The sequence below is a fragment of the Protobothrops mucrosquamatus genome, unplaced genomic scaffold (assembly GCF_001527695.2).
Source record: "Protobothrops mucrosquamatus isolate PMUCROS unplaced genomic scaffold, P.Mucros_1.0 scaffold160, whole genome shotgun sequence".
Taxonomy (NCBI): Eukaryota; Metazoa; Chordata; class Lepidosauria; order Squamata; family Viperidae; genus Protobothrops; species Protobothrops mucrosquamatus.
In genome coordinates this window covers 510,813-535,628 of record NW_015386524.1, presented here as the reverse complement: position 1 = coordinate 535,628, position 24,816 = coordinate 510,813, and the positions used below count along the sequence as shown (strand labels likewise).

At 41.0% G+C, this 24,816-nt stretch overlaps 1 protein-coding gene across 1 annotated transcript; it reads left to right on the top strand.

Moving 5' to 3' along the window:
• Positions 1-1,877: 1,877 nt before the first annotated feature.
• Positions 1,878-24,553, top strand: VWA5A (von Willebrand factor A domain containing 5A). The gene is made up of 19 exons (XM_015813506.1): positions 1,878-1,918; positions 3,239-3,315; positions 6,112-6,314; positions 6,725-6,947; positions 7,859-8,025; positions 9,999-10,113; positions 10,357-10,529; positions 11,082-11,170; positions 11,919-12,063; positions 14,015-14,094; positions 14,341-14,455; positions 15,576-15,740; positions 15,934-16,037; positions 16,823-17,028; positions 18,214-18,300; positions 19,755-19,862; positions 21,498-21,640; positions 22,451-22,574; positions 23,153-24,553. The coding sequence occupies exons 2-19, from the start codon at positions 3,276-3,278 to the stop codon at positions 23,230-23,232; spliced, it is 2,367 nt and encodes a 788-aa protein (XP_015668992.1). The 5' UTR covers positions 1,878-1,918; positions 3,239-3,275; the 3' UTR covers positions 23,233-24,553.
• Positions 24,554-24,816: the final 263 nt, after the last annotated feature.

The following is a 24,816-nucleotide window of genomic DNA, read 5'->3' as shown; positions in this document are numbered from 1 at the left end:
CTGACAGACAGAGAAGAATAAAGCAGAACTATGAGGCTTGCAAATTCCTCAAAGAACATGTTTATTAATTACAACGTATTGGCATGGTCAAGAGTGAAACCAAGTCTGGATACACAATTTTTCAATACAAAGTTAAATAGCCCACCCATAAAAGCTATGCAAGCAACTATATTCCCCAATATGATTATTTGGTGGGTTTTTTATGCAACGCCCAGTCCCTAATCTCGGGAACAGATGACCTTGGTACCCACGGGACAAAAGATTATTTTGACTAGTGAAGCATCTGGGCAACCCCCCTCCCTCCATTCTACGTGGCAACTAGAATGAGAAGGAAAATGGCTGCAGCCATCTCATTTGTAGAGTTGACACCATCTTTGCCTGCAGCTCGGTGGTGTAGGATTCTGATAACTCCCATTTTGTGTTCCTGTGGGTGGTGAGAATCAAAATATAAATATTGATCTGTGTGTGGGGGTTTTCTGTAAATTTCCTTAGTGTATACTGCAGTCCAGGAAGATTAGACTATTTTCCTTAACATCTTCACATCTTCAAAGAAAAACAAGAAAGTCCAGTTGTGTTGTGAAAAAAGCATCTTTGGGACAGTTAAGAAAAAAGTACTCAAAGGCTGGTCTCTTTCCACCCCTATGCTTTCCCAAGGCCTAGCACATTTTTGTGTATGTAGAAATGTATTATCTCAAAATCATTGTCAGTGCAGGAATATCAGATTTTTCAAGCAGAATCATACATACAATAATGCAGTTTCATCCAAAGTTACAATCCCATTTATTATAATAAAAACTAAATATATATATATAAAAAATTAAAAATGGTCAATATGTCAAGATTACAAAAAATTTAAGAAGCCATTTTGAAAGAAGAAAAATCACACGAATTGTGCTCATTTCTCAGCGCAAAGTGGGTTAGGAAGTAAGAATTTGTCTGTGAAAGATCCCCAAAATGCCTCCTTGAACCTAGCCGGGCTGCAGCATGGGCAGGTTGTAGGAACCTGAACTGGGATGAGTTCACCATTTCGCCATTGGTATATCTTTCATTTGTTTCGGCTGCAGCTTCTGTCAAATCCTGACAGCAAAATCATAGGCTGGGGGGAGTGGGGCTAGGAGAATTAAGAGTCCCGGATGATGGTGGTCAACTATGGAAATTGTAGGACTCCTGTCACCCACCTTCCGTACTGATGGGTCCTTGGTGCTCTGTGAACTTAATTTCTTGCAGACGTTTCATTACTCAAACTAGGTAAAATCATCAGTGACTAGCATAAGTACCTTGGCTTTGTTTTCTTGCAAACGTTTCATTACCTGCTTTTTCCCTAGTTTTCTTGCAGACGTTTCATTATTCAAACTAGATAACATCATCAGTGACTAGTACTGATGAGGTTACCTAGTTTGGGTAATGAAACATCTGCAAGAAAACCACCAAGCTCAGAGAGCACCGAGGACCCCTCATGTCAAATCCTGAGCTACAACTATTCTCCTCTATTGGCATCTTCCGTATTGGATTGTGGAAAGGCGGAGGGGGGGAATGGAGTTACGGGGCTTTCCCAAGGATGACGCGGAGCCCATGTTGGGTCTAAGGGGAGGGACGGAGGAAAAGACTGAAAAGCCAAGCTACGGTATCTCCCCGCAGGGATTGCAATGGGCCATTTAGCAGCCCCGGATAAAAGGAAGGGGGGGAAAGGCCAGCGGTTGCATTTACTGTTTCCAAAGCGGAGGAAAACAGGGAGCGGCCAAATGGGTAACTGGCGATGAGTCCATCAGGCGCAGTTCCGGAACCGAGGCTCGCGCTGATTGGTGCTTTCCGAACGAGGGGCGGGGATAATCGGGAATTTCCTCAAAAATATCGGAGTTTCGCTTTCTGCTGGGTTTTAATGAAAGAGGAAAAAGCGAAGGTCTCCGGATCTTTTAAGGTAGGCAAAATTGTCTTGCGTATCGGAGCGCTTTCTTGCATCTTTCCCACGACTACCTGTTTTTACAGGAAAAACAAAATAGTGCAAGCGTGCCTTCCCGATACGTTACTTTCGCTATCTCCAGTTCTGGATTTTTTGAGAATCGTCTCCCCCAAAAAAGCCCCCCTCTTTTTTCTCCGACTCCGCCCGTTTACATTGAAGTCTCCCAAGGAAGCAAGCTACCGTACTTCTATGCCCTTAATCCACCTAACCTTGTATTTCTATTTCTCTGTTCTTGGTCAATAACCTGTTTCCCTAATCAAATATAGTTTCCAACATTCTGGCTCTTCCTAGTGAACTAAGGAAACAGCCAGGTACGTACGCATACCTTCCAGTAAGCATTGACTTCTAGTCGCTATCTGCTGTTACCTCTTATATCGGATTATCCAGAAAAGTCGTGCCATGTAGCAGGAAGTGATAGTGGTTATATCTATTTGCACTTATTTTGAAATCTGTTCCCCTAAAGAAGAGACGAAAATATTTTCTCTCAAATTCTTCTTATGCTAGTGGGATGCTGTAACCGTTAGCTTATCACTGCATAGAAATAGCTAAGGTGTTGTTTATTTATGATTTTTATGATTTGGATTATGTCCAATCTCAGTGGCATTAACAGAACAGAAAAACGATTTCACTGCAGTAATGGATTCTGCTGAAGAAAACAAAGTTTTGGCTGGCTTCAGCCGCAGGATATCTTTCTCTGGATGAATTCACAAACTGAATTAAACTACAATATGGCTTTATTTTGGTTTATCATGATGCACACAGGATCAGTAAATAACCCATGATGTTATAGACATAAACTAGACCCTCAAAGGTTGTCCTACAATTTGACTATTCAATTTTCTCTTCTGGTTTCCTGATTGTAGATGTGCCATAATGAACTGTGCAAACAGGGAAACATGGTTATTCCTGGTTTGTGTTGTAGCCCATCGAACCTCTAATTCACAGAGATGCAAGATAACAATGGCTAAAAATGAAAGAATTCACACCAGAAATTGGCCAGACAAGCCATAAAGACTTTGCTTAGGTGAAACAGTCCCTGTGCCATGTCAGAAAATCATTTTTTTTCAGTTGAAATGATTTATATATGATGTGGGAATATATCTATGGAGATTCTCAGTCATCCATGTCATAGTTGTCCCAAAGATACTTTTTCACAAAGATGCTTTTTCATGTTTTTCTTTGAAGACATTTTGCTTCTCATCCAAGAAGCTTCTTCAGCTCTGTGGGAATATACTGTTCTCTTAAAATAAAAAGGATAATATTATTTGTCTTCCACAGTTGGTGTGCCTTGCTTCTCCTTCATAAAGCATCAATTATGCATCGATGTGGCCTTCTCACATCCTTTAAGGTCCCAGGTAAACTGAGTATCTGATTGCTAGTTAATGTTGAGTAAAATGGCAAGTTGCATATGACTTAAAAAAGAAGGTATGGTGTCTTTAAACTTATGGTTTTAATTCTATAGCTTTGCAGATTATTTGTATACTCTGTCCTTGAAGAATATCTGAAAGCTTCAGATGCCGCAAAATGCAACAGGGTAGACAGCTTTGTGTGCCTCAAGAACTGCACAAATTACACCTCTACTCTGTGAGCTGCATTGGTTGCCAGTTTGCTTCCTGATCCAATTCAAGATGCCGGCTCTCCCCAATTACATTTAGCAGAAACGGCATGCTGTGGGTCCAGTCAGCCAATGATCTTTGTTTAGCAGTGAAGGACAAATACTTGGTATGCCTTGGTATGCATATTTTTTATGAGATAAACTGAGACAGGAAGATCATTTAATTATAATTTATCAGAATATTCAGACAAAAGGGATTCCTCTCATTCAAAGAGGGAACCCAGATCTTTATCTTACATTCCATTTTATAGTTAACACAACAAAGAAAATGCAAGAGTAGAGTTGATTAGACAGGATAAAAGTAATCTTTTTTTTTTGCACAGTAAATCAGCTACATGTACCGGTAGTCAGACATGTTACATGTATGTCCATTTAAATGAGATCTGATGTCAGAAGGGGTGTAAAATTGAAGAAGTTAACAAGAAAAAGATTGTTTGAAGTTCAGGAAGAGACAAACCAGACATCAGTTAGCACTAATGAACTTTTTCTTATCAGGAGATAATCTCAGGCCCTCCCTTCTTCCATAGTTTATCTTTTCAGTTTAGGAATGTTAGAAGCTATCAATCAATGCATACAGTCATATGATAAAACCTTTTCCTATATTCCAGCCTGTAATGAGCATTAACACCATTTTAAAGGAGAGAAAAATAATACAAAGTAACTGTTAATTAACATATTGCAAAGTCCATATCACATGCTCCTCAGCAGGGTCCAGGAAGAGAGCCTTTTTATTGTGACACCCATCCTTTGGAACAACATTCCCCTAAGACAGCGGTTCTCAACCTGTGGGTCGCGACCCCTTTGGGGGTCGAACGACCCTTTCACAGGGGTCACCTAAGATCATCGGAAAACACATATTTTTGATGGTCTTAGGCTTTCAACTCCCCCTAAAATTCTTCATTCAGGCAGGCTTCCAGAGTTCGGCCGGCAGGATGCAGGTAACCCCTCCCCCCTGTCCTGCCGCCTCCCACGGCACCGCACCGCTCCACGTCCCGCACCTCAAGCCTCCGTGGCACAGAACTGCTGGCGTCCCCAATGGCCGCTGACGTGCTCCCTGCCACCGGCGACCATGCAAGCCCTGGCAATTGCTCCAGCCGAAGAAGTGGGTGGCTGGGAGACCGCCACGGCACCGATCTTCTGCGCCCATCAGCTGGCGACCCCCTGAATGTGCGCTTGTCAGCTGGGAGGTCTGGCAACAGAGCCGGCCGGCCTGGAGGGCGATGGGGAGGTGGCGGCTCGGGCAGGTTCCCGCCTGCCCGCGAATGTCGGGCCCACAGGGCTCGACACAGAGTCGACGGTCCAACATAACTTCCCCCCCCTCAAGCGACAACAGGAGGTTGCAGACAACTAAGTCAGCTGGTGCAGGAAGCCTTGGAATGGCCAGTCCAGGGTGCCTGGTTGCAGTGCTGGATGTCTTTTGCTCCTCCTAGAAGCCAGTGGCAAGAGAAAGAAGTCGTTCAAACTTCAAGTTAGCTACTGGACGCCTATTCACACTTTTTTCTCTTTTTTTTTTTTTTTTTTTTTTTTTNAGAGGGAGAGAGAAAGAAAAGGAGAGGGAGGGAGAGGGAGAGAAGGGGAGAGAGAAAGAAAGGGAGAGAGAAAGAAAGAGGGAGAAAGAAATAGGGGGAGAGAGGGAGAGAGAAAGAGAGGGGGAGAGGGAGAAAGAGAAAGAAAGAGGGAGACAGAGAGAGAGGGAGAGAGAAAGAAAGAAAGGGAGACAGAGATTAAATTAGTAGCATGGTTGTTAAGTGAATCTGGTTTCCCCCATTAAGGTTGCTTGTCAGAAGGTTGCAAAAGGCGATCACATGACCCTGGAACAATGTGACCATCATAAATATGAATCAGTTGCCAAGCATCAAAATGTAAATCACATGACCCTGGGGATGCTGCAACGGTCATAAGTGTGAAAAATGGTCATAAGTCAAGGATTACCTGTACTTTATCACTTTTTTCCATTTGTAACAATGAAAATACATCCTGCATATCAGATATATACATGACAATTCATAACAGTAGCAAAATTACAGTTATGAAATAGCAACAAAAATAATTTTATGGTTGGGGGTCACCACAACATGAGGAACTGTATTAAAGGGTCGCGGCATTAGGAAGGTTGAGAACCACTGCCCTAAGATGATTCTAGTCCCATCCTACAGGCCTTCCAAAAGACCCTCAAAACCTGAATATGCATCAAGCTTGTGAATCCCATGTAAGTGTAGAACCCCTTAAATGGCTGCACTGTATATAAGTTTAGAAGGTGTTCTCCCTGCCTTTTTGTTGTTGTAGTTTTTGCATGTTTTAATTGGTTTTGATTATTGAATTTTGTGATTGTTCATTTTTTTAATTACATATGCTGCCCAGAGTCACACATGTGAGATGGGTGGCCATATACATTAATAATCTGGGGATTACAGATTTTGGGGTAAGAGCATCTTGTCAGCATTTTTGATAGTTAACTTTCAGCACAGGGTTTTCTGCTCTGGGCCAGGCCAGATACTGAGTTAATTATCCTCTTTTTGTTATTTCCACATCTCAGTGCCTCTGAAAAGCATTTCTGTGGATGTCATTATACGAGGTTTCGTGGCTGACGTAGTATCAGAACTTCAGTATCAGAATAAGGAAAACAATCCAGTGGAGGTCACCTTTGTCTTCCCTCTGGATGATGAAGCTGCAGTTTATGCCTTTGAGGGTCTGATCGGTGGGACACGGATTGAGGCCGAGATCCGAGAGAAGAAGCAGGTATATAGAAGACTAAAACATTTCAGAATACAAGGGTATAGTTTTGGGAAGGCATAAGAGGCTATATATCACTGCACTCAGATTGTCTGAAGAAATCTGCACATCACAATCTGCTATGCTAAACAGACTTAAATACATTTCCTTCGGGTTTGATGTATTTTCTTGACGACATTTGTTCCTCTACCATAGTGAAAAGTTAAGTGGTGGTAGGAACAGTGTAACTGCCGAAACATGAGAAAGTGTTTTTCATTTGAAAGGAATACTATCTGGAAAGGTTACTGGTGTGTAAGTGCATGCAGTCTTCTTGAGAACATTATGAAAGTGAATTGCCATTGCTAGCTGGGATTTTTTTAAAACCCCAAGTCCCAGAGGCTCTTTATTTGTGACCTCTTTCTCCCTCTTCAACACAGGCAAAGCAAGAATATGACGATGCCTTAAGCGAAGGCCACCAGGCTTTTCTGCTTGAGAGAGAAGAAAATACCAGTGACATTTTCACATGCAACCTAGGCAATCTTCCTCCTGGTGCAGAGGCCACACTGAAACTGCGCTACGTTCAAGCTCTAGCTGTGGAACCAGATGAAGCCATCCGTTTTGTCCTGCCAGCTGTCCTGAATCCCCGCTATGTTCCTGAAGGTAAGCAACTATATTCCCAAATTCAGCATGGAGACCCCAAAACAAAGCCTCCAATAGGCACCTCCCCTGCCTTCCCTGCTCAATGGTGTCACGCACTGGGACAATTAACTCAGTTTCATCCTAAAAACCAATAGTTGTGGCTTGATTCATACAAGACATGAAGGCATAATGTACGATGCTTGCATAGGAGTCGATGTGTTCTACACAATCTTTGGGGATGTGCAGTTAAGCAGTGTTTCAGTCATATTGTGCAAACACAGCTATAGTTTGCCGTTAGAACAATAAACTCTTGAAGTACAAAGCTTGAGAAGGAAGCATCCTGCCATTGATCCTTTCCATTTAATTTTACCATTTTATTTTTATTCATGGATAGAGCTCAAAATGGTGTGCAGTTACTACACCAGACTTTTGCAAGATGGTGCCCGCCAAATGAGTATAAGAAGGTGCAAAGAATTCAAAGACCTTCAGTTATCACTTCCCATTATTTTCCTTTCCAAATTAAAAAGAAATACTGATATAAAATGCTTTTCGTCCATTTCTATTTTCTTGTCACACCATCTTCACGAAGTAGGCTGGGTTTGCAGGCTGAGAGACTAGGACAAGATAACACATTCTTCAATTTGAGTAGGATTCCTTGTGACTTCATGGACACCTCCTTTTCTTGGCAGGAGTGATTTACCATTGGTTTCTTCCATGATAGCCAGGTAGTAAGCATATCCCTCCCTGCTTAGCTTTGAAGTCCAAGCAAAGCATCTATTGGGATCCAAAATCAGAGTGAGAATTGTGGCCATAACCTGTCTTGGTCCAGCTCAATAATCCCAGCACCACAGTGCCACTTTCTTGTTTCAGGGGGTGTCCTGCTGCCCCCAGATTCAGGCAGCTATCCCCAGGAATCCCTTATCTCTTATCAGGCTCAGAAGGGGGCACCGTTACCCAGCAGATACCACGAGTGTCTACAGAAGCTCTGCCCTACACCCTCAGCCTCAGCGCCAAGGTGGAGTCCCCCTATGGCATCAACTGGGTGGATTCAAAATGCAGTCTTATACAAAATATGTCGGAGGATTGCACTGCTGCCCAGGTAAGGCTGCTTAGGACCTAAAGATTTGGATGGGGAGGAACTTTGGATAAAAAAGTATTTTTCCAGCACCTGCACACTTCATACACCACACCAGTAGAGGTAGCCCTCAACTTATGACACAACTGAGCCCAAAATTTATGTTGCTAAGTGAGAAGTTTGTTAAGTAAGTTTTGTCCCATTTTACGACTTTTTTGCCACATTTGTTAAGTGAATCACTGCAGTTGTTCAATTAGTAAGTGACTAGTAAGTGTTAAATGACTCTGGTTTCTCCATTGACTTTGCTTGTCAGAAGGTTGCAAAAGGTGATCACATGACCCCAGGACACTGCAACCCATCATAAACGTGAGTTGCCAAGCATCCAAATGTAAATCACATGATCCTCAAGATGCTGCAACGATCATAAGTGTGAAAAATGGCCATAAGTCACTTTTTTCAGTGCCATTGTAACTTCAAACAGTCACTAAGTGAACTATGGTAAGTCGAGGACTACCTGTAACCTGTATGAACCTAACAGCCAAATGAAATACAGGATTGTTCACACCACTAGAACTGACTTTTAAAAGAAAAAAACGGGAATAGGATGTGGGATTAAGACTGATGCTGAAAAGCAATGGTGCTACTGCCCCAATAGAGGGCTTTAAATGCATAGGAGCTGCCAGATGCAGTTCCTTTTAGAACTGCTGAAAAAATGTGGTCTGCTGCAAAGTAGAGTTACAGATAATCCTCAACTTAATAACTCTTCATTTAATGATGGTTTATAATTATGATAGCCTAGAAAGGATGCTTTACAGCCGTAAAGCATATCTGGCCATTGCAAAACCCCAGCAGTCATGTGATCACTGTCTAGGTGCATGACAACCTATTCACACTTACAACCAGTTGCCAAGCGCCTTCTAATCATGTAAGTGTCATTTGGAATCTTCTCTACTAGCTTTCCCAGAAAGTCAGTAGTTGTAAGCTGCTGCATCTGCCCAAAGGATTCCCTCTGGTCTATAAATGCTGGCTGAAAGAGCTGCATTCTTGCACCTGATCAAAGGATTTCCCTTTTGTGCATCGAGGTGATCTGAACTCCTTTGGCAAACAGTTCTTTCAGCCAGCCCCCAGAGACGAGAGAGCATCAAAATCTAAGCAGAGAGGCTGAGTGGTAAGGCAAGAAATGTGGGGTGCCTGGTGGATAGGACAGGCTCAGCGCAAGCCTTACACAAATGTCTCTTTCTTCAGGGGCTGAAAATCCTGCTTGAAGTTTGGCAGGAAAGATATTCAGCTCCTGAGCAGAAAAGCAGCTTGATAAGGAAAGGAGTGAAGAGTGCCATGGGCAGGACCAGCACAGGCTGCACACAAGTGTGCTGGGATTGTAGCCAATGAGCAAAGCAGTCATTTGGGGGTCTTGTTCAATGGCTGACATTATGACCTAATTGTGGTCATAAGTCAAGGGCTACTCGTACGTGGTTTCCCAAATAATTATTTGTACATAAATAATGCATATTATTTATTTAGAAATAATGAGTAAATCCCTAACTCACTTGCCTTGATGATGTTATTTATGGCTCCAAGGGCTGACTATACATGGCCAGAAGATTCCCAGGTGCCTGTTCCCCAATCAGGAAGTCTTCGGATATGTTATGCTACCAATCCCATCATTCCCAGAAAGCAAGGCTTATGCAAATGGGAGAACACCGGGTTTTATAAATGGTCTTTCTCGCAAAGAGTAGATGAGCTTTCAAGGATGAACATCCTCTGAAAGTCCTCTTAGAGTGGGCCAAATGGCAAGGGATCTGGGTGATCTGCTCCTATCAGTGCTCCTATCAGAGTTAAAAGGGATCCTCCCTTAATGGAAGACTTAAGGCAAGGCAGCATTTGTAGCATCTTAGAGACTTAGCATAGCATTTACTTTGAGAATTCATGGCTTGGGATCTACAGCAGGGTTAGAATTGCAACCTGCAAGCACTTTGGTTTCACTTATCTTCCCAAAGGTCTCCTTGGCTAAAGGGCACCAATTTGATCGTGATGTGGAACTGCTGATATATTACAAAGATGTTCACAAGACCAGTGCCATTTTAGAGGTTGGGAAATCTGGAACGGCCCCAGGTGAGCAAAGTTTAAGGCAAAGGGGGAAATTTATACCTCTTCACTACAATACTCAGCAATCCCTTTTAGCTTGCCCATCAGTGAAGGATGCAGAGAGATGCAACTCGGCAACATACGGAGGAACACGGGTTCTTCATCTTTGGAATAAGCTATCATGTGACTGAAGTGGAAGTCCTAAGAATTGGAGGAGTCCTGCCATGAGTGAAAATGCCTACTGACTGCTTTTCTTCCTGCAATATATAGGTTCACTGATGGGGGACCCAGCCCTCCTGCTAAGCCTGTACCCCAATATTCTAGCTGCCAAAGCAGGTCAGCATGTTCCTGGAGAGTTTATCTTCCTACTGGATCGCTCTGGCAGCATGGATACCATCGTGGGTACCAGTTTTGGCTCACTATCACGCATCGAGAGCGCTAAGGTACTTTAATTGTGGATAGGTGGATGAATCAATTGGATTGTTGAAGATGGAGAATGAAAAGTGGTCTACGACAGTGGTTCCCAACCTGCTGTCCACGGACCCCTGGAGTCTTGGAGTGTCTATGGCCATGGTTTATGGCCACAAAAGCTATTTAAAGGGGGTCTGTGGTGAAGAAAAGGTTGAGGACCAATGGTCTACAATATTTATAAGCTACATGTATTGCCTGTATAGAATTTCCTCAAAGCTTTCTATGTGCTTATGCTACTGTACATGGTCCTTTCCCTCTGATCTGTTAGACCCTTCTGACTTAATTCTGTGAAGTACAGTGGATTTAGCATCTAGGGAAGATCACAAAGTGAGAGCAGGGATGATAATTGGAGCCCAAATCCCTTTAACCTACATCCAAACACAACAGTTGACTTTGCAAAGGGAGGACTACAGAAAAGTAGAGGTGATATATATGAAAACTGTCATTTTAAGTCTGAAAGGATGTGCTGGGATATCTAAAGTGACTCCAGATGTTTCTCTCTTTCCTCCCCCGTTCCATTTCAGGAGACCTTGATTTTCTTGCTAAAGAGTCTCCCTCTGGGATGTTACTTCAACATCTATGGCTTTGGCTCTACTTATGACTCATTTTACCCGTGAGTATTAAAATATGCCTTTTGTCCATCTTTTTATTTCTTGGTTTCTCCAGCTCCTACTCGTTATTTAAAGTATATTTGGAAAGAATTAAATGGATAATTTGCTTTTAAAAGAAATACAGGCTTAAATAGGAGAAACTCCAAAGTCCTTAAGTTAGGAGTAAAAGAAAAAAAAAATTACACAGTGATGTGTTCTGCATGTGCCACTTCCTTGAAGTCCCTTTTCTTAACTTGAAAATCATATGAAAGCTTTATCATAGACCAGAAGCATGTGGAATTTTGGGATTGTAGGGCCCTACTTCACTTTTGAGAGCCTGCACTCCAAAAAGAAATAATGCGAGCACAAAAACTAAATTTTACTGACATAAAGAAACACTAAGTAAGCAGAGTTTAATTTTTCCCAATGCTTCTAGTAATTTCCTCTTTTATCATGAATTATAATGAAAATTATAATTGGGTGAAAGTTCATAACCTTGAGATCTCCTATTGGGTCCTAAGGAGGTGTTCCCTTGTCTTCTTTGGCCTTCTTGATAGCCATATAGTGCCCTTGGGGTCTCTATACTTCTTAGCATATTAAGGATGATAAATTATGAAGAATGGCTTTGGTCTGGTGTGGTTGTGCTTTAAGGCTATGAAAAGTGAGATGATGAAGAATAGATTCTTGTGGATATGGGAAATATATAAAAAGTTATTTGGGAGAACTTGGTTTAGCTTAGTAATAGCTTTCACCCTCTGGCTCCTTCCACAGGCAGAGTGTTAAGTATACCCAGCAGACCATGGATACATCTGTCCAACGTGTGAAGAAGCTGTGTTGTGACTTGGGAGGCACAGAGATTGTAAAACCCCTGAAGGCCATTTACAGCCAGCCATGCCTTGAAGAACATCCTCGACAGGTATTCAATTCTAATGAGATCTTTCTTTTTACATAGAATCAGGATTTATGCACGAGCACAAAAAGATTTATAGAAAAGCACATAATGCCCATAACTACCAATATAAGGACTCTTAGAAGGAAGCTTTACTTTTATTATATGCTGTAACTGTTACAAGCATAGCCATGGTTTGCAACCTTTCATGGTTTGCAACCAAATAGATTTAGATGAGACCAATTCATATTTTCTAACATACAATTGAGACCTTTAATCCATCAGTAAATATTCATTTTCATTTCTGTATATATAGCTATTCTATAAGACCAAAACTTCACTTAGTTCTATTACATTCTTCTCTTGTTCTTAATTTCACAGATACATTTCTGTTTTTCTTCCATTTATTTCATTAATCTGCATTCTCTATATTTACTACTTTTATATTCTTCCAAATGTAATGATTATCACCTGGTGGGTCCATAAATATTGACCTCCACGGCCCATCATGGCATTAGATCATTAAGGTTTTTGCATGCCATTTTTAATAAGATAGGGAAGATACAAACTAGGTCAGGGATCCCCAACTTGCAGGCCCTAGCCCACTACCGGACCATGGCTTATTCGGAACCAGGCCATGTGAGAAGTGGGCCGGTGCACATACGAATCTCCACTCACACAAGCGGCACCCCAAAGGCTTCTCTCTTGCATGAGTGGAGCTGTGCACATGTGTGCCCACCACTTACGTGGCCCAGTTCCCCTCTCCACCCTAGTCAGGCTGCCAAGCCACCTGCTCCTGATGCTCCAAAAGCGGAGCTGTGAGAGCAGAGGTTGAGTGGGACGAGTATGCCCTGCTCAGCTTCGCTGACTGACTGAGGCTGCCTGAGCAGGACACCCGATTCTCTTTTGGAGCATTGGTGAGTCTGAAGGAGCACGAGACCATGCCCACAAAGTCTTTTCTTCTCCGTGCCAAAAGCTTTTGCAAACAGATGAAAGGCTTCAGGGGGAGTGATCTCACACTACTTCAGGCCTTCCGTCCCTTTGCAAAAGCTTTTGGCTTGCGAAAGCATGAAGGAGCATGAAACCACACCCCAAAGACTTCTCTCTTGCATGAGTAGAGCTGTGTGTGCACGTGCGCAGTAGCCCACCACTCACACGGCCCAGTTCCCCTCTTTCCCCCCCTCCATCCAGACTGCCAAGCTGCAAAAGTTGGGGCCCACTGAACTAGGTTACCAGTATCAGTTATACCAATACTCTATGCAGCATTCTTTATTAATGGTAATACTGTTGATCAGTTTGGGCATATTTTGGTCAATATGCCATCAAGAAAACATCACTACCGAGTGGGGAAGTACTAATAAAGAAAATTATGTATTGCGCAGAACTAGACAGGATAACTAAAAGATTAAAAAATCAGGAAGAAACAGAATTTTATCGAATATGGAATAAATTTTATAGATGGAGGAGAAAAAAATGGAGGTCACAGCAAAGATATAAGTTAAGACAGAGACCAGAAATGTACAGTTGTATATCGATATATTATATGTAATTAATATACAATATGAACTGACAAGACGGAGATGTAAGTCAGACGATTTACCATGTTCAATGTTTTTAATCTTTTTTTCCCTTTGTACCCAATAAAAACTTTTTTTTTAAAAAAGAAAACCACTCCAAATTTGCTTGTGCTATTTTGATCACGTCAAAATTTCTAATCTAGAGACTACTTCGCAAGCCAGCATACAGTTACACAGAACAAAAACAGTAACTATACACAGAGCCAGCAGGTCACCATGTCTAGAACCAAGCCATTTTGGGGGATGTAGAGATTGTTAAGCAAATCTTTGGCTTCATTCCAGTCCTGTTGTCTCTTTGACTAGCCATAGGAAGTTCAAATTAAATTTTTTCTTGCTTGCTTCCAATGTTCTTCTCCCTGCCCTTTAGAATTTTCACTTCAAGTTGCTCTCTATTTCCACAGATCTTTGTGTTCACTGATGGAGAAGTGTCCAATACAAATGAAGTCATTGCTGAAGTTCGACGTAACAGTCACTGCCACAGGTAAGAAAAGGTAAACGTAAAAGTTTCCCTATCACTCGTGTCCAATTCTAGTGCACAGTGCTCATCTTCGTTTCTTGGCTGAGGGAGCCAGCATTGTCCAAAGACAATTTCCATGGTTATGTAGCCAGCATGGCTATATGTCAAAGGCACACAGAACGGGTAAGAAGAGAGGATGAAATTATTTTTTTGATGTTCTTGTCGCTTAGTTTCCATCAGCTTCCGCCCTCTTCCTTCCTCACCAAACAGGTGCTTTTCCTTTGGCATTGGGGAAGGGGCTTCCACATCCCTGGTCAAAGGCATTGCTCGAGCGGCTGGAGGCAGTGCCGAATTCATCACTGGCAAAGAACGTATGCAGGCCAAGGTCAGGACTCTTCCTCTTCACAGGCTTTAGCTTTGGTGCATGTCATTGATATATAGTTCCAGGATTTAGCATCTTCTATGCTGCCACTTAATTATATATCTTTAATATTTCAGCTGCAGTGGCTTAATATCTTTAAGATAAAGTAGAACATGGGTTGTCCAGTATTAACCAAAGTTGCAAGATATAATTCATAGAATCACAGAATGTACTGTTTAGGCTATTCAGTCCAATTCCCTTTTAGAGCAGGTACCCTCATTGAAACATCTTGCTTCACCTCCATTCTGAACACATCAAATGAACCGAAGCCTATCTACTTCTCTAGGTAGTTGATTCCACTGCAGAACTGCTCTTACTATCAGAAAGTTTTGTCTAACTTCAAATCAGAATCTGTCTTCCTGTAATTAAATCCATTATTTCATACCCTGCATTCTGGAATAAAAGATAATGTCTTCTTTGTTTCCTTCATTTAGGAGCTAAGGCAATGTATAAATTTATTTAGATGTTTTAAGGCCACCCAATTCATCACTAATTCTGCAATCCCTTTCAGGTATTTGAAGAGTGCCACTGTATCCCTCCTCAACCATCTTTTCTGAGTTCTAAACATACTCTGCACCTTCAGTCTGCCTTCACAGAGCTTAGATGCTAATTCCCCAATCTTCTTTCCTATCTTCCTCTGAATCTGCTCGGTTCTTTCATTTCTGCTTAAAGAGTAATGGCCAGAACTGGACATAGCATTCAAGGTGGAGTTGTACAAAGCAGAATACAGTTGAATAATTATTTCCAGTGACTTGAAAATTATTCTTCTGCGGTTGCAGCATAAAACTGCATTTACCTTCTTTGCAGCCAAAAGCTACTGTTTATATTCAGTTTTCAGTCAAGTAGTTTTGTTTTGCCGATATTACCAGTCACAGTCCAAAGGACTTACTGTGTCATGAGGTGTGAGAGCAGAATAAAACACTTTGTGTAGTCAGAATTTTGATTGTTTTTGCAGAAGCTATTTTATAATCCCAAAGCTAGAGCAGTGACAACCTTAATATTTTCAAAGTAAATTTTGCCTTTTATTTCTCAGAGGATCCTGAAATTTTATATTGCTTCTTCATAAGATTCCTGTTTCCTGCAGGCTTTGCAAAGTCTGAAGAAGGCCCTTCAGCCAGCAGTGACGGGGATCTCTGTGAACTGGGAGTTGCCTTCTGGCCTTAAGGCCACACTGGTGGGGTCAGGCCCTCAGGTCATTTTCCAAGGTCAGCGCTGCCTCATCTATGCCCAGATCCAGGGGCAACTTCAGGCAAGTGATCCACCTGAGGCCCACCAACCTGAGAAATCCTCCCTCCTGTGGTGTAGACTATACCCTGTGCTGGCTCAGCTAAGGGTATTCAGTTGCGCTCCTTCAGCAGCTCTAATCTAGAGTTGTCCTGATCCTCAGAAAGAATTTCCCTTCTTTTCCCCTTCCTTCCTTTGCAACTTTTGTTTTTATACAGGCGTCAGGCTCCATGGAGGGGGCAGCCGTTGTTCGGTATAATTTCAAAAATGAGACTTCCACAGAAACAACAAAGTTCTCACTCCAACTTGAGAAGACAGACAGGTATACTCAAAGGCTGAGGAAACCCTTTAAAGGAGGCACATGAATGAGTCAGTGGGAGCACATCCAAAATATTTCTCTGAATCCTGGAGCAGATGCCTCTTTTTTCAGATTCGCAGAGTTTCTTCATGACCTACTCCCAGCTATCTCTTCACATACAATGCAGCCGGGAGTAGCTTATGAACCAAAAAAAAGATGAAGCTGTTTTGTTGATTCAAAGAGAGGTGCTTTTCACCTAGCAGAGCCATTTCCTCTTGGAGATGACATGTCCTTTGTATGTTAATGCCAAATGAAAGTAGGACGCCACCACCTTGATCAACTTTATTGCTTAGATGTGTGTGTCATCTCTTGCCCTCTGGATTCACAAACCTTTAGCCAAGGGCCCAGAGATTTGACTAGATTCATGATTGTTCTGGCAGTTTTCATTGTGAAAACATAGTTAAGAACATATTGACTAAAGCCCAACAGCCCAAGCCAATATTAAACAAACCACATGTGTTTACTTCCAAGCTACAGAAGTGCTCTTCCAGGGGAACATTCAGGCTCTGCTTTTTCTCTTTTCAGGGAAGAGACAACAAGGAAAGATCTTTTTTGCGCCAGGTTTTCAGTTTCATTGAGTTAAAATCCAACACAAGCAAGTTAGTCCCTATTAACTTTTTGTTGTATTTACTGTCAGCTGATCCACTGGACAGAAAACCATGATATAAAAGGAGCTGACAATAAATTAAGACTTGGTGTGTGGTGTAATGGTAGCCCTTTCTCTGCCCATCCCTCCCCTTTCTTTGCAGGCTCCCTGTTCACCGTCTTGCAGCTCAGGCGCTATTGAAGGAATTAGAGGAGGACAAGGAGAAGGTTGAAGAAAAGCAGCTCCTGGCACTAGAGACAAGCCTGAGCTCTGGGGTGGTGTGTTCTCAGACAGCTTATGTGGGTGTGAACACAGAGCTGGGCAAGCCGATTCAAGGACCTCTCCTCCACCGAAATGTCCCCTTTCGATGTGAGTTGGGAGCAAAAGACGGCAGATCAGTCCCATGCCTTGAGTGGTCATTGAATCAAATGATGCTCTGATTTGCAGCTGAGCTTTTACAGATAGTCTGGAGTCTTGGCTGGTAGAGCTTCAGTTAAAAAGCCCATCGCTTCCTGGACTTTAGCTGTCCAACAATGGGCAGAGCAAGTAGCAGGTATTGATTGCCAGGTATTGATTGCCAGGTATCATCAACATATCATATTTTTGTAGTGACCTCGCTGGATTGCGGGTTTTTTACTTCCTTCCTGAGCTGTCAGGCTGTTGCTTTTTAATATCTGAATGAGAATCGTTGATTGTAAAATCAAAAGAATGAATACAGTAATGATTTCTTCATTAGGATATCCCCTATTTCCTTCAGAGAAGAAACCATTTCCAGGCATCTTTCTGATTTCTCCTTGTAGGCAGCTGCAACTCTTTCTTGAAAAAGTTACTATCCTTCTGTGGATGGAAGGGCAGCCTTTTAGTAGTTTGGGGTCACAATTTAATGTTTAGTGGTGGTACAAGAATTGGGCAATGATGCACTGTGAATGAAGCTGCATAATATGTCCAAATGCTGCAGATATTCCCCATTTTCCCAGGTTTTGAAACTACAGACGGGTCATTCTAAGAAATGTGTTTGTGCTTGTACCTTCAAGTCAGTATTGATACATGATGACTGCCTCGACAAATCCCGACAGTTTACATCAGAGTTTCAAAATTGGTTTGCTATTGCCCCACCCCTTAGAATTAAGAGAAAGTGGCTAGCTCCAGGTCACCCAGCTGACTTGTGACAAGACTAGAACTCACATCTCCTGGTTTATAGCCATTTAAAAAAAAGTAAGTTGGATAATTCAGACTGCCAGTTGTTGTTGTAGGGGGGGCTTTTCCATATTCCAGCTCAGACTTGCTATCTCATTCACTCTGCATGTGCTGGGGTCTAGGCTAACATCCCTCAACATTTGGCAACCTTAAGATGTGTGGACTTAATCTCACTAGGGAATTCTGGGACTTTCAAGAAGCCCATGCATCTTAAAAGTTGTCAAGGTTGAGAAATACTGATCTAGGCCATTCAGCGGGGAATGGGACACGAAGAGAAGGAAAAATTAATCTTGGCTTATTACAGTTCCTCTTGCAAAATATTTTCCTGTGTTCTGTTTTATTTTGGAATGTCTGCAGGTTTGATGGCAGCACCACTAGCATGCTGCATGGCATCAGGATCAGCACCTAAATATCCATGGGAAAACATCCTCCATAAACGTTCAGGTAACCTCTATGGGCAAGTGTGTATCATAACCAATAAGGTAATTCCTGTTAGTCATTGTGCAAGCAAAAGAAATGCTGTTCTCATTAATTTCCTTTATATTCTGTATGAAGATCAAACATGGGTTGCATTCATTCATAATAAATACAATAAATAAATGTAGAATATTATTTCTGTAAGGTGGTTTTGGGCTATGCTGCAACCTCTCATTTTTGTGAGGCTGGCAGAATTGAGGTGGAAACAACTGTTGGGAGTCCAAAATTGGACCTTTAAGACAATGCCTAACATTTGCAACTCGGAAAGTCTTATTTTTGAAGTTGCAGATAATAAAATGTAAAGTATTGTGATATGGTGGGAGGAATAAACAGGCAGTTTTATGGTTAACAATAATGAGCTCTAGAAACCTGTAGTTCAGTGGCTGATTGAAACAATGAGTTATACTTTAGTGGGGGCAGGGTTCAACCTTGTCAGTTTTAAAATATGTGAACTTCACTTGGCTGGGGAATTCTGGGAGTTGAAATGCATGCATGTTAAAAGTTGTCAAAGTGGAGAAATATTGTACTGATCTAAACCATCCAGAGCTCATGGAGGACTGGAAAGACACAGAGAGAAGGAAACATTCTAAGATGGCAGCGCTTGGATCGGCTGCGCCTGCATTGGCTCTCAAAGGTGAAAAGTTATGGGAGGGATATTAAGGGATATAGGCCACATGATCAGGAAGGTTTTAATGTGTTTGAGCAATGTGTGGAACTAAGGTAACATACAACATACGACTGACAATCTTTGCTGGCATGGCGAGTTTCTAGCTGTTTCGGAACTGTTGGTGAGACCGTTAAAAGTCGTTGGTGCTGTTTGAAATTGTTCTGCCGTCAGCAAGATCTGACTGCTGGCCCAGCGACGGATTCTATTGCAAATAAGGGCTGTTTCCAAAGGAGGCAGAGGAGGAGAGGTCCAGGGGCTTATGGAGCGAAGGAATTGGATGAGGCTGTCGGCAGGCCCAGAGGATGGGAGAGAGGCTTTTGGAGGAGTTGGTGGTAGCAGCAGCGTTCTCCAGGGGCAAAAAGGAGTGAGGCCTCTTTAAGGAAAAGGTGGAAGAGACAAGATCAGAAAAAGGAAAGGAGGCAAGGTTGTTGTGCAGGAATACAAGCTAATTTGAGGGCTAATCCACATGGAGCTCCATTTCCATCTGTCCTGTTTGCCATCGTTCGCTCCCTAGAGACTAAAATGGAAGATCTGTAACTTGAGCTGGCCATGAACAAGGAGTGTATATCGGAGGTGGTGGTCCTTTGAGAGCTGTATGCAACGAAATTTCATTTTGATGTATGCCGATTGGTATACATTCAAAGTGACAATAAAGTTGTTGTTATTTGTTTGTTGTTGTTATTAATTTCGGATTATTACAGCTTTTATTGCAAAAGTTATTTTCCTGTGGTGTTTCATTTTGGAATGTCTACAGCTGCCAAATTAGATGATGCAGCATATTTCGGAGCAATGTCTTCAAGTCAAGTTTTGAGGCAGGCAAGCTCTCAGAGGGCACGTGCTGTACCACAAATGGTAGTTGAAGGTAATACCCCTCATCACTGGAACCCTAACTTTTAAAAAAGTCATTTTCACAAATGTCCATTATATTTTGCATATAAGTCGAATATGGAATGTGGTTTGTGTCAGTAATTACAAAGTGACTTAAATAACAAAAGTGGGAAATGTGTTCATTTATATGACTGTCCAAGCTTGTCAAACCAAATCTGAGTAAACAGTAACATCAATAAGAACAAAATATACATTCCTGCTATCAGCCTCCTGAGATGGGAACATTTAACATCCCAAATGTCCAGAGGGAAAAAACAGATTTTTAGTGTCTTTTGAAACGCTGATAGGGTTGAGGTTAATCAAATCTTGGAGTTGGGGGGGGAATCAATCCAAAATGCAGGTGCTGCACAAAAAAGACACGTTTCTTTGATTCAGCCAGGTGACATTGACACAAAGGGACCTAAAGCATGACTTGTTCACAAGCACAAATGAGAGGGAGATGGGTGGTCCCACAAATCACCTGGCTACCATTTGCGTATCTTTAAATTGTAATGTATCTTCTGATATCCAACCTTTTGCTTTTGTGAGGTTGGTAGAATGGGGTGGAAAAATATGAGGGCTCAACATTGGACCTTTAAGCAGATACCTGGGATTTGTGCCGCACAAAGATTCATATCTGATGTTGCAGATAGTCAAATTTAAAGGGTAAATATAGAGGAGGGATTAAAGAAGCAATTTAATAAGTGTGAGATCTAGAAACCTGTTCCTCAAAATCCTGTTTTTAAATCTCTTCAAGGTTTCATATTAATACAGATAGTCCTCAACTTAGGACCACAATTGAGTGCCCAATTTCTGTTGTTAAATGAAACATTTATTAAGTGAGTTTTGCTCTATTCTACGCCTTTTCTTGCCACAATTGTTAAGTGAATCACTGTAGTTGATAAGTTAATAACCTGGTTGTTAAGTGAATCTGGCTTCACTTTGCTTGTCAGGAGGTCGCAAAAGGGGATCACATGACCTTGGGATGCTGCAATGGTCATAAGTATGAACCAGTTGCCAAGCATCTGAATTTTAATCATATGATCATGGGGATGCTACCAAGGTTGTAACTGTAAAAAATAGTCAAAAGTCACTTTTTTCAGTGCTGTTGTAACTTTGAATGGTCACTAAATGATCTGTTGTAAGTCGAGGATTATCTGTAGCCAGATAACACAAAAAGGATCTTATTCCCTTGTTCCAACTCTAGTTAATGAATCTAAAATGTAACACCTGAATTAACAGACATCATTGTTTTCCTTCTCTGCCTCAACTCAAAAATAAAATAAAAATAAATATCAGATTGGATTCATTCTTTTATTTAAAACCTATTTGGTTTTATTGAAACCTGATTTCATTTTATTAAGAATAGTCTCTTTGGTAAAAAGTTAAGAAATTGGAGAGCAAATGAATATTTTGGATAAGGGTAAATTTGAAAGTGAAAAGGTGACGGTATTTATGAGATGAATTTTTGCCTCTGTATTTAGCTCAAAAATCACTCCTTCCAGCAAAAGATACAAAGAGGCAAGTTGACACATTCAATGTAAAGAAACCAGCTAAGAGGAAATTGAAGGTAAACCTTGGTGGGTTCTGAACATCTGAGATACTGAGATCCCCTTTTTCGCCAATTTAGGAAGCAGAACCAAGGAAGAAGAATCTCCTCTTTTGAAGTTGGTATCCCTGCAGAATGCAGATGGCTCCTGGCCTCATGGGCCTACCCTAGCCACCATACTAGACCTCAGTGAAGCTGAAATCTCAAGCAAAGCACCAGCCAATGTAAGTTTTTGTAAATTTTTCATAATGAACTAGAAAAGCTTTATTCATTTATTATTGTCTATCGGTAGAAAAAGCTTTCTTGAGTCCATGTTCAGCTAATTTGAGGGAAAGAAGTACAGAATTAAAATCATGGAAGCATTCTAGAACCCTCCAGGTGCAGTGGGCATCAAATCACCCATTGCAGGACTGAAGCAAGAAGTTGTGAGAGTTGTATTCCAGAAAGTCCAAAGGATAACAAATTCAGAGTTCAGATTGAACCAACTGTTACTAAAAAAAAAAGCTTTGTGACATTAATAGAAGGTAAGCAGGCATTTTTAAGAACACAGGAGCTGTCAAAGTAGGTGGGAAGACAGGCCAATGCATGTTTACCCTGCCTTTAATCCTTCATTTTGCCATGATGGGAGATGGAAGGGTACAGCCATCTTATGTTGCTCTTCCCATAAAAACATTTTAACATCTTCAATATTTCATACATATTATGGAACATTTAGCTCACTCAACAAAGCTATCTCAGCATTAAGACATCAAGTGGACTAGGACACTGGAGATGGTTGACAATAAAAGGGAGAGATGTCTTAACTGAATTTCACTCCATGAAAAACAGAGTCTTAATTATTGTTAATGAAAACCATGGTATCCATTACCTACTTCAATCTATTGTTTTGAATTCTGGATAATAGCTAGCTTGTATTTCTGACTTAGTTACTGAATAATTATTTTTAGCCATCATTTGAAAAAAATATTTTGCACATCTCTATAGGAATAACATGTAAGGCTCATTCAGCATCTTTTCCCCACCATTGCTTTCAGGTGGCCTCAGATATATGGGCAACAGTGCTGGCTGTTCTCTGGCTTCATTTGAATGCTGCAGAGCAGAAAGATGAATGGGAACTGCTGGAAGGAAAAGCTGTCCATTGGCTCCAAGTGAACGCAGGTGAGGTACTGAAAGCAGCTTGTCAAGGGAAAACAATGTAAGGATAAGAAATAGTAGTGTGTGGCAGTCTTTAATCTACCTTGGGTGATCATGGAAACAGCTGATCAATTCCAGACCTTGTTAGTACTTGGAGACCACAGGAAATCATGGGACTGCTGCCTAGACTGAGAAGTTGAAGAAACATCTCAAAAGAAGGCAGTAGCATCAATTCTATATTATTGCCAAGAAGGCTACCTTGAAATGTCCATGAGGTAACCAGGAATTTGATTCAAGGGAATCTTTGTTTTATGGAAAAAGAGATTTGGTGAATGAAATTCCAGCAGCAGTACTACTTAATGCCACCCTTCTTGCTGATTCTAGTTTTTGAAGTATTTTTTGGTAGATCAGTTCCTTAGAATTCCCCAGCCATAATAATAGCCATTGCTGAGATTTCTGGGAGTTGACTTCCTGAAGTTTAAATGGCATCCAAATTCATGTGAACTGTCTTTTGGACACTGGAAGATGTGCTGAATGCTATATTGTTTAAATTGAAGTGGATGTTGCTTGAGCAATCCTGATTCTTGACTATTCATTTACAGGAGATCAACTGGCTAAGTGTGTGAAGGCTGGTAATGCAGTTCTGGGAGGTAGGGTCAGCCCCCAGGTATTCGGGCTCTGAGTTTACAGCGTCGTCCTATGCCTGAAACTGGAACATCTGCATCTATTCTGCTTCTATTCTTGGTGAAATGTAACCTGCTGCAACCCCATAACAATCCATTAGGTCCTGAAAGTACCAGTGCCTTGCTTACAAACTCACTAAGTTCTAATGCATCACAAATTGCTTTATTGGTGCATTGATATAGACACATTCTAGGTATAAATGTAGCAATAGCAATAGCGTTTAGGCTTATATAGCATCCCATAGCATTTTATAGCACTCTCTGGGAGGTTTACAATGTTGAAACATTATTTGCATATTGCTCCCAAAAATCTGGGTCCTCAATTAACCGAGCCCCATCATCAGGATTGAATTCCAGGCTGAGGGCAGAGTTTGCCTACAATACTGCATTCTAAACACTATGCCACCAATATTTGTTCCATGATACATAAATATATAGATTATCATTGCTTGTTAGAATGAAATGAAAGAATGAAAATTAAAGCTGACATCTACCACCCTAATATTTCTGTTTTAATTTGCAATCTAAAGTTTATATCAAGACCTCGGACTGTAAATCTGTATGCATCTTCCACTAATTAAAAATTAGGGATGCATTCCTAATCCCAGCAAAGCCCAAAATAGATTTGCATAATAAATGAAATTTTCATTGATCTGAAAGAGCAATAAAGGATTAAACACTCTAGTTAAGAATGAAAACCCCAGATCAGTATTAAGCTCAGATAATGTTTATGGTTGTAAATTTCATTATGCTAGTGGTATAAAATAATGGAGGGGATGCTTACAAAAAATTAAAAGCCACTTTGATGTAGTGATTAAGGCATCAAGCAGAAATTAGGAGGTTGTGAATCTTGCTTTAGGCATAAAGCCATCTGGGTGACTTTGGGCTAGTCACACTCTTTTAGTCTTAAGAAGCACCTAATGGTAAACCATTGCTGAAAAACCTTACCAAAACAAACAAACAGCAGGGTCTACTCCAGCCTTCACGAAAAGTCAACATTAACTCAAAAGCATACACATACTTAGAAATACAAGCTTCTCTCACTATTTTTATAACTTTATTTAATAAATCATAAATATATTAATAAAGTTTGGAAATAGAAACAGTAAGTTTAAAATAGTTTTAAAATGTTGAATTATGCAATCACTTGGAGTTTATCAATATATAAAGAATTTTGAATTTATTGAAGTATTCCAAAGGTGATTACTTTCTTATACCATCCCAGACATACAGTCTTGGATAGATGGTACATATTCATACTGTTTATATAATGAATAGAATAACTATTCTGCATAAAGATTTAATGCTGTTTTAAAACTGCCCTTTGTTTTTATCTTGGATATAAATGTGATTTTACTTTTTGGTCAGGTACTTATTGTGGGGGCACTAGTTATCCCCAGTGTAATAGATTACTGAGGGAGTTAAATTAATGAAGCTTCTAAGACACATTAATGGTATACTGTCCTAAAGGTGCTTTTTCAACAGGCAACTTGGACTTTTTTGTTTTTCCTTTGAAGATGTTTTGCTTCTCATCTGAGACGTTTCTTCAGCTTTGACTGGATGGTGGAGCTGAAGAAGCTTCT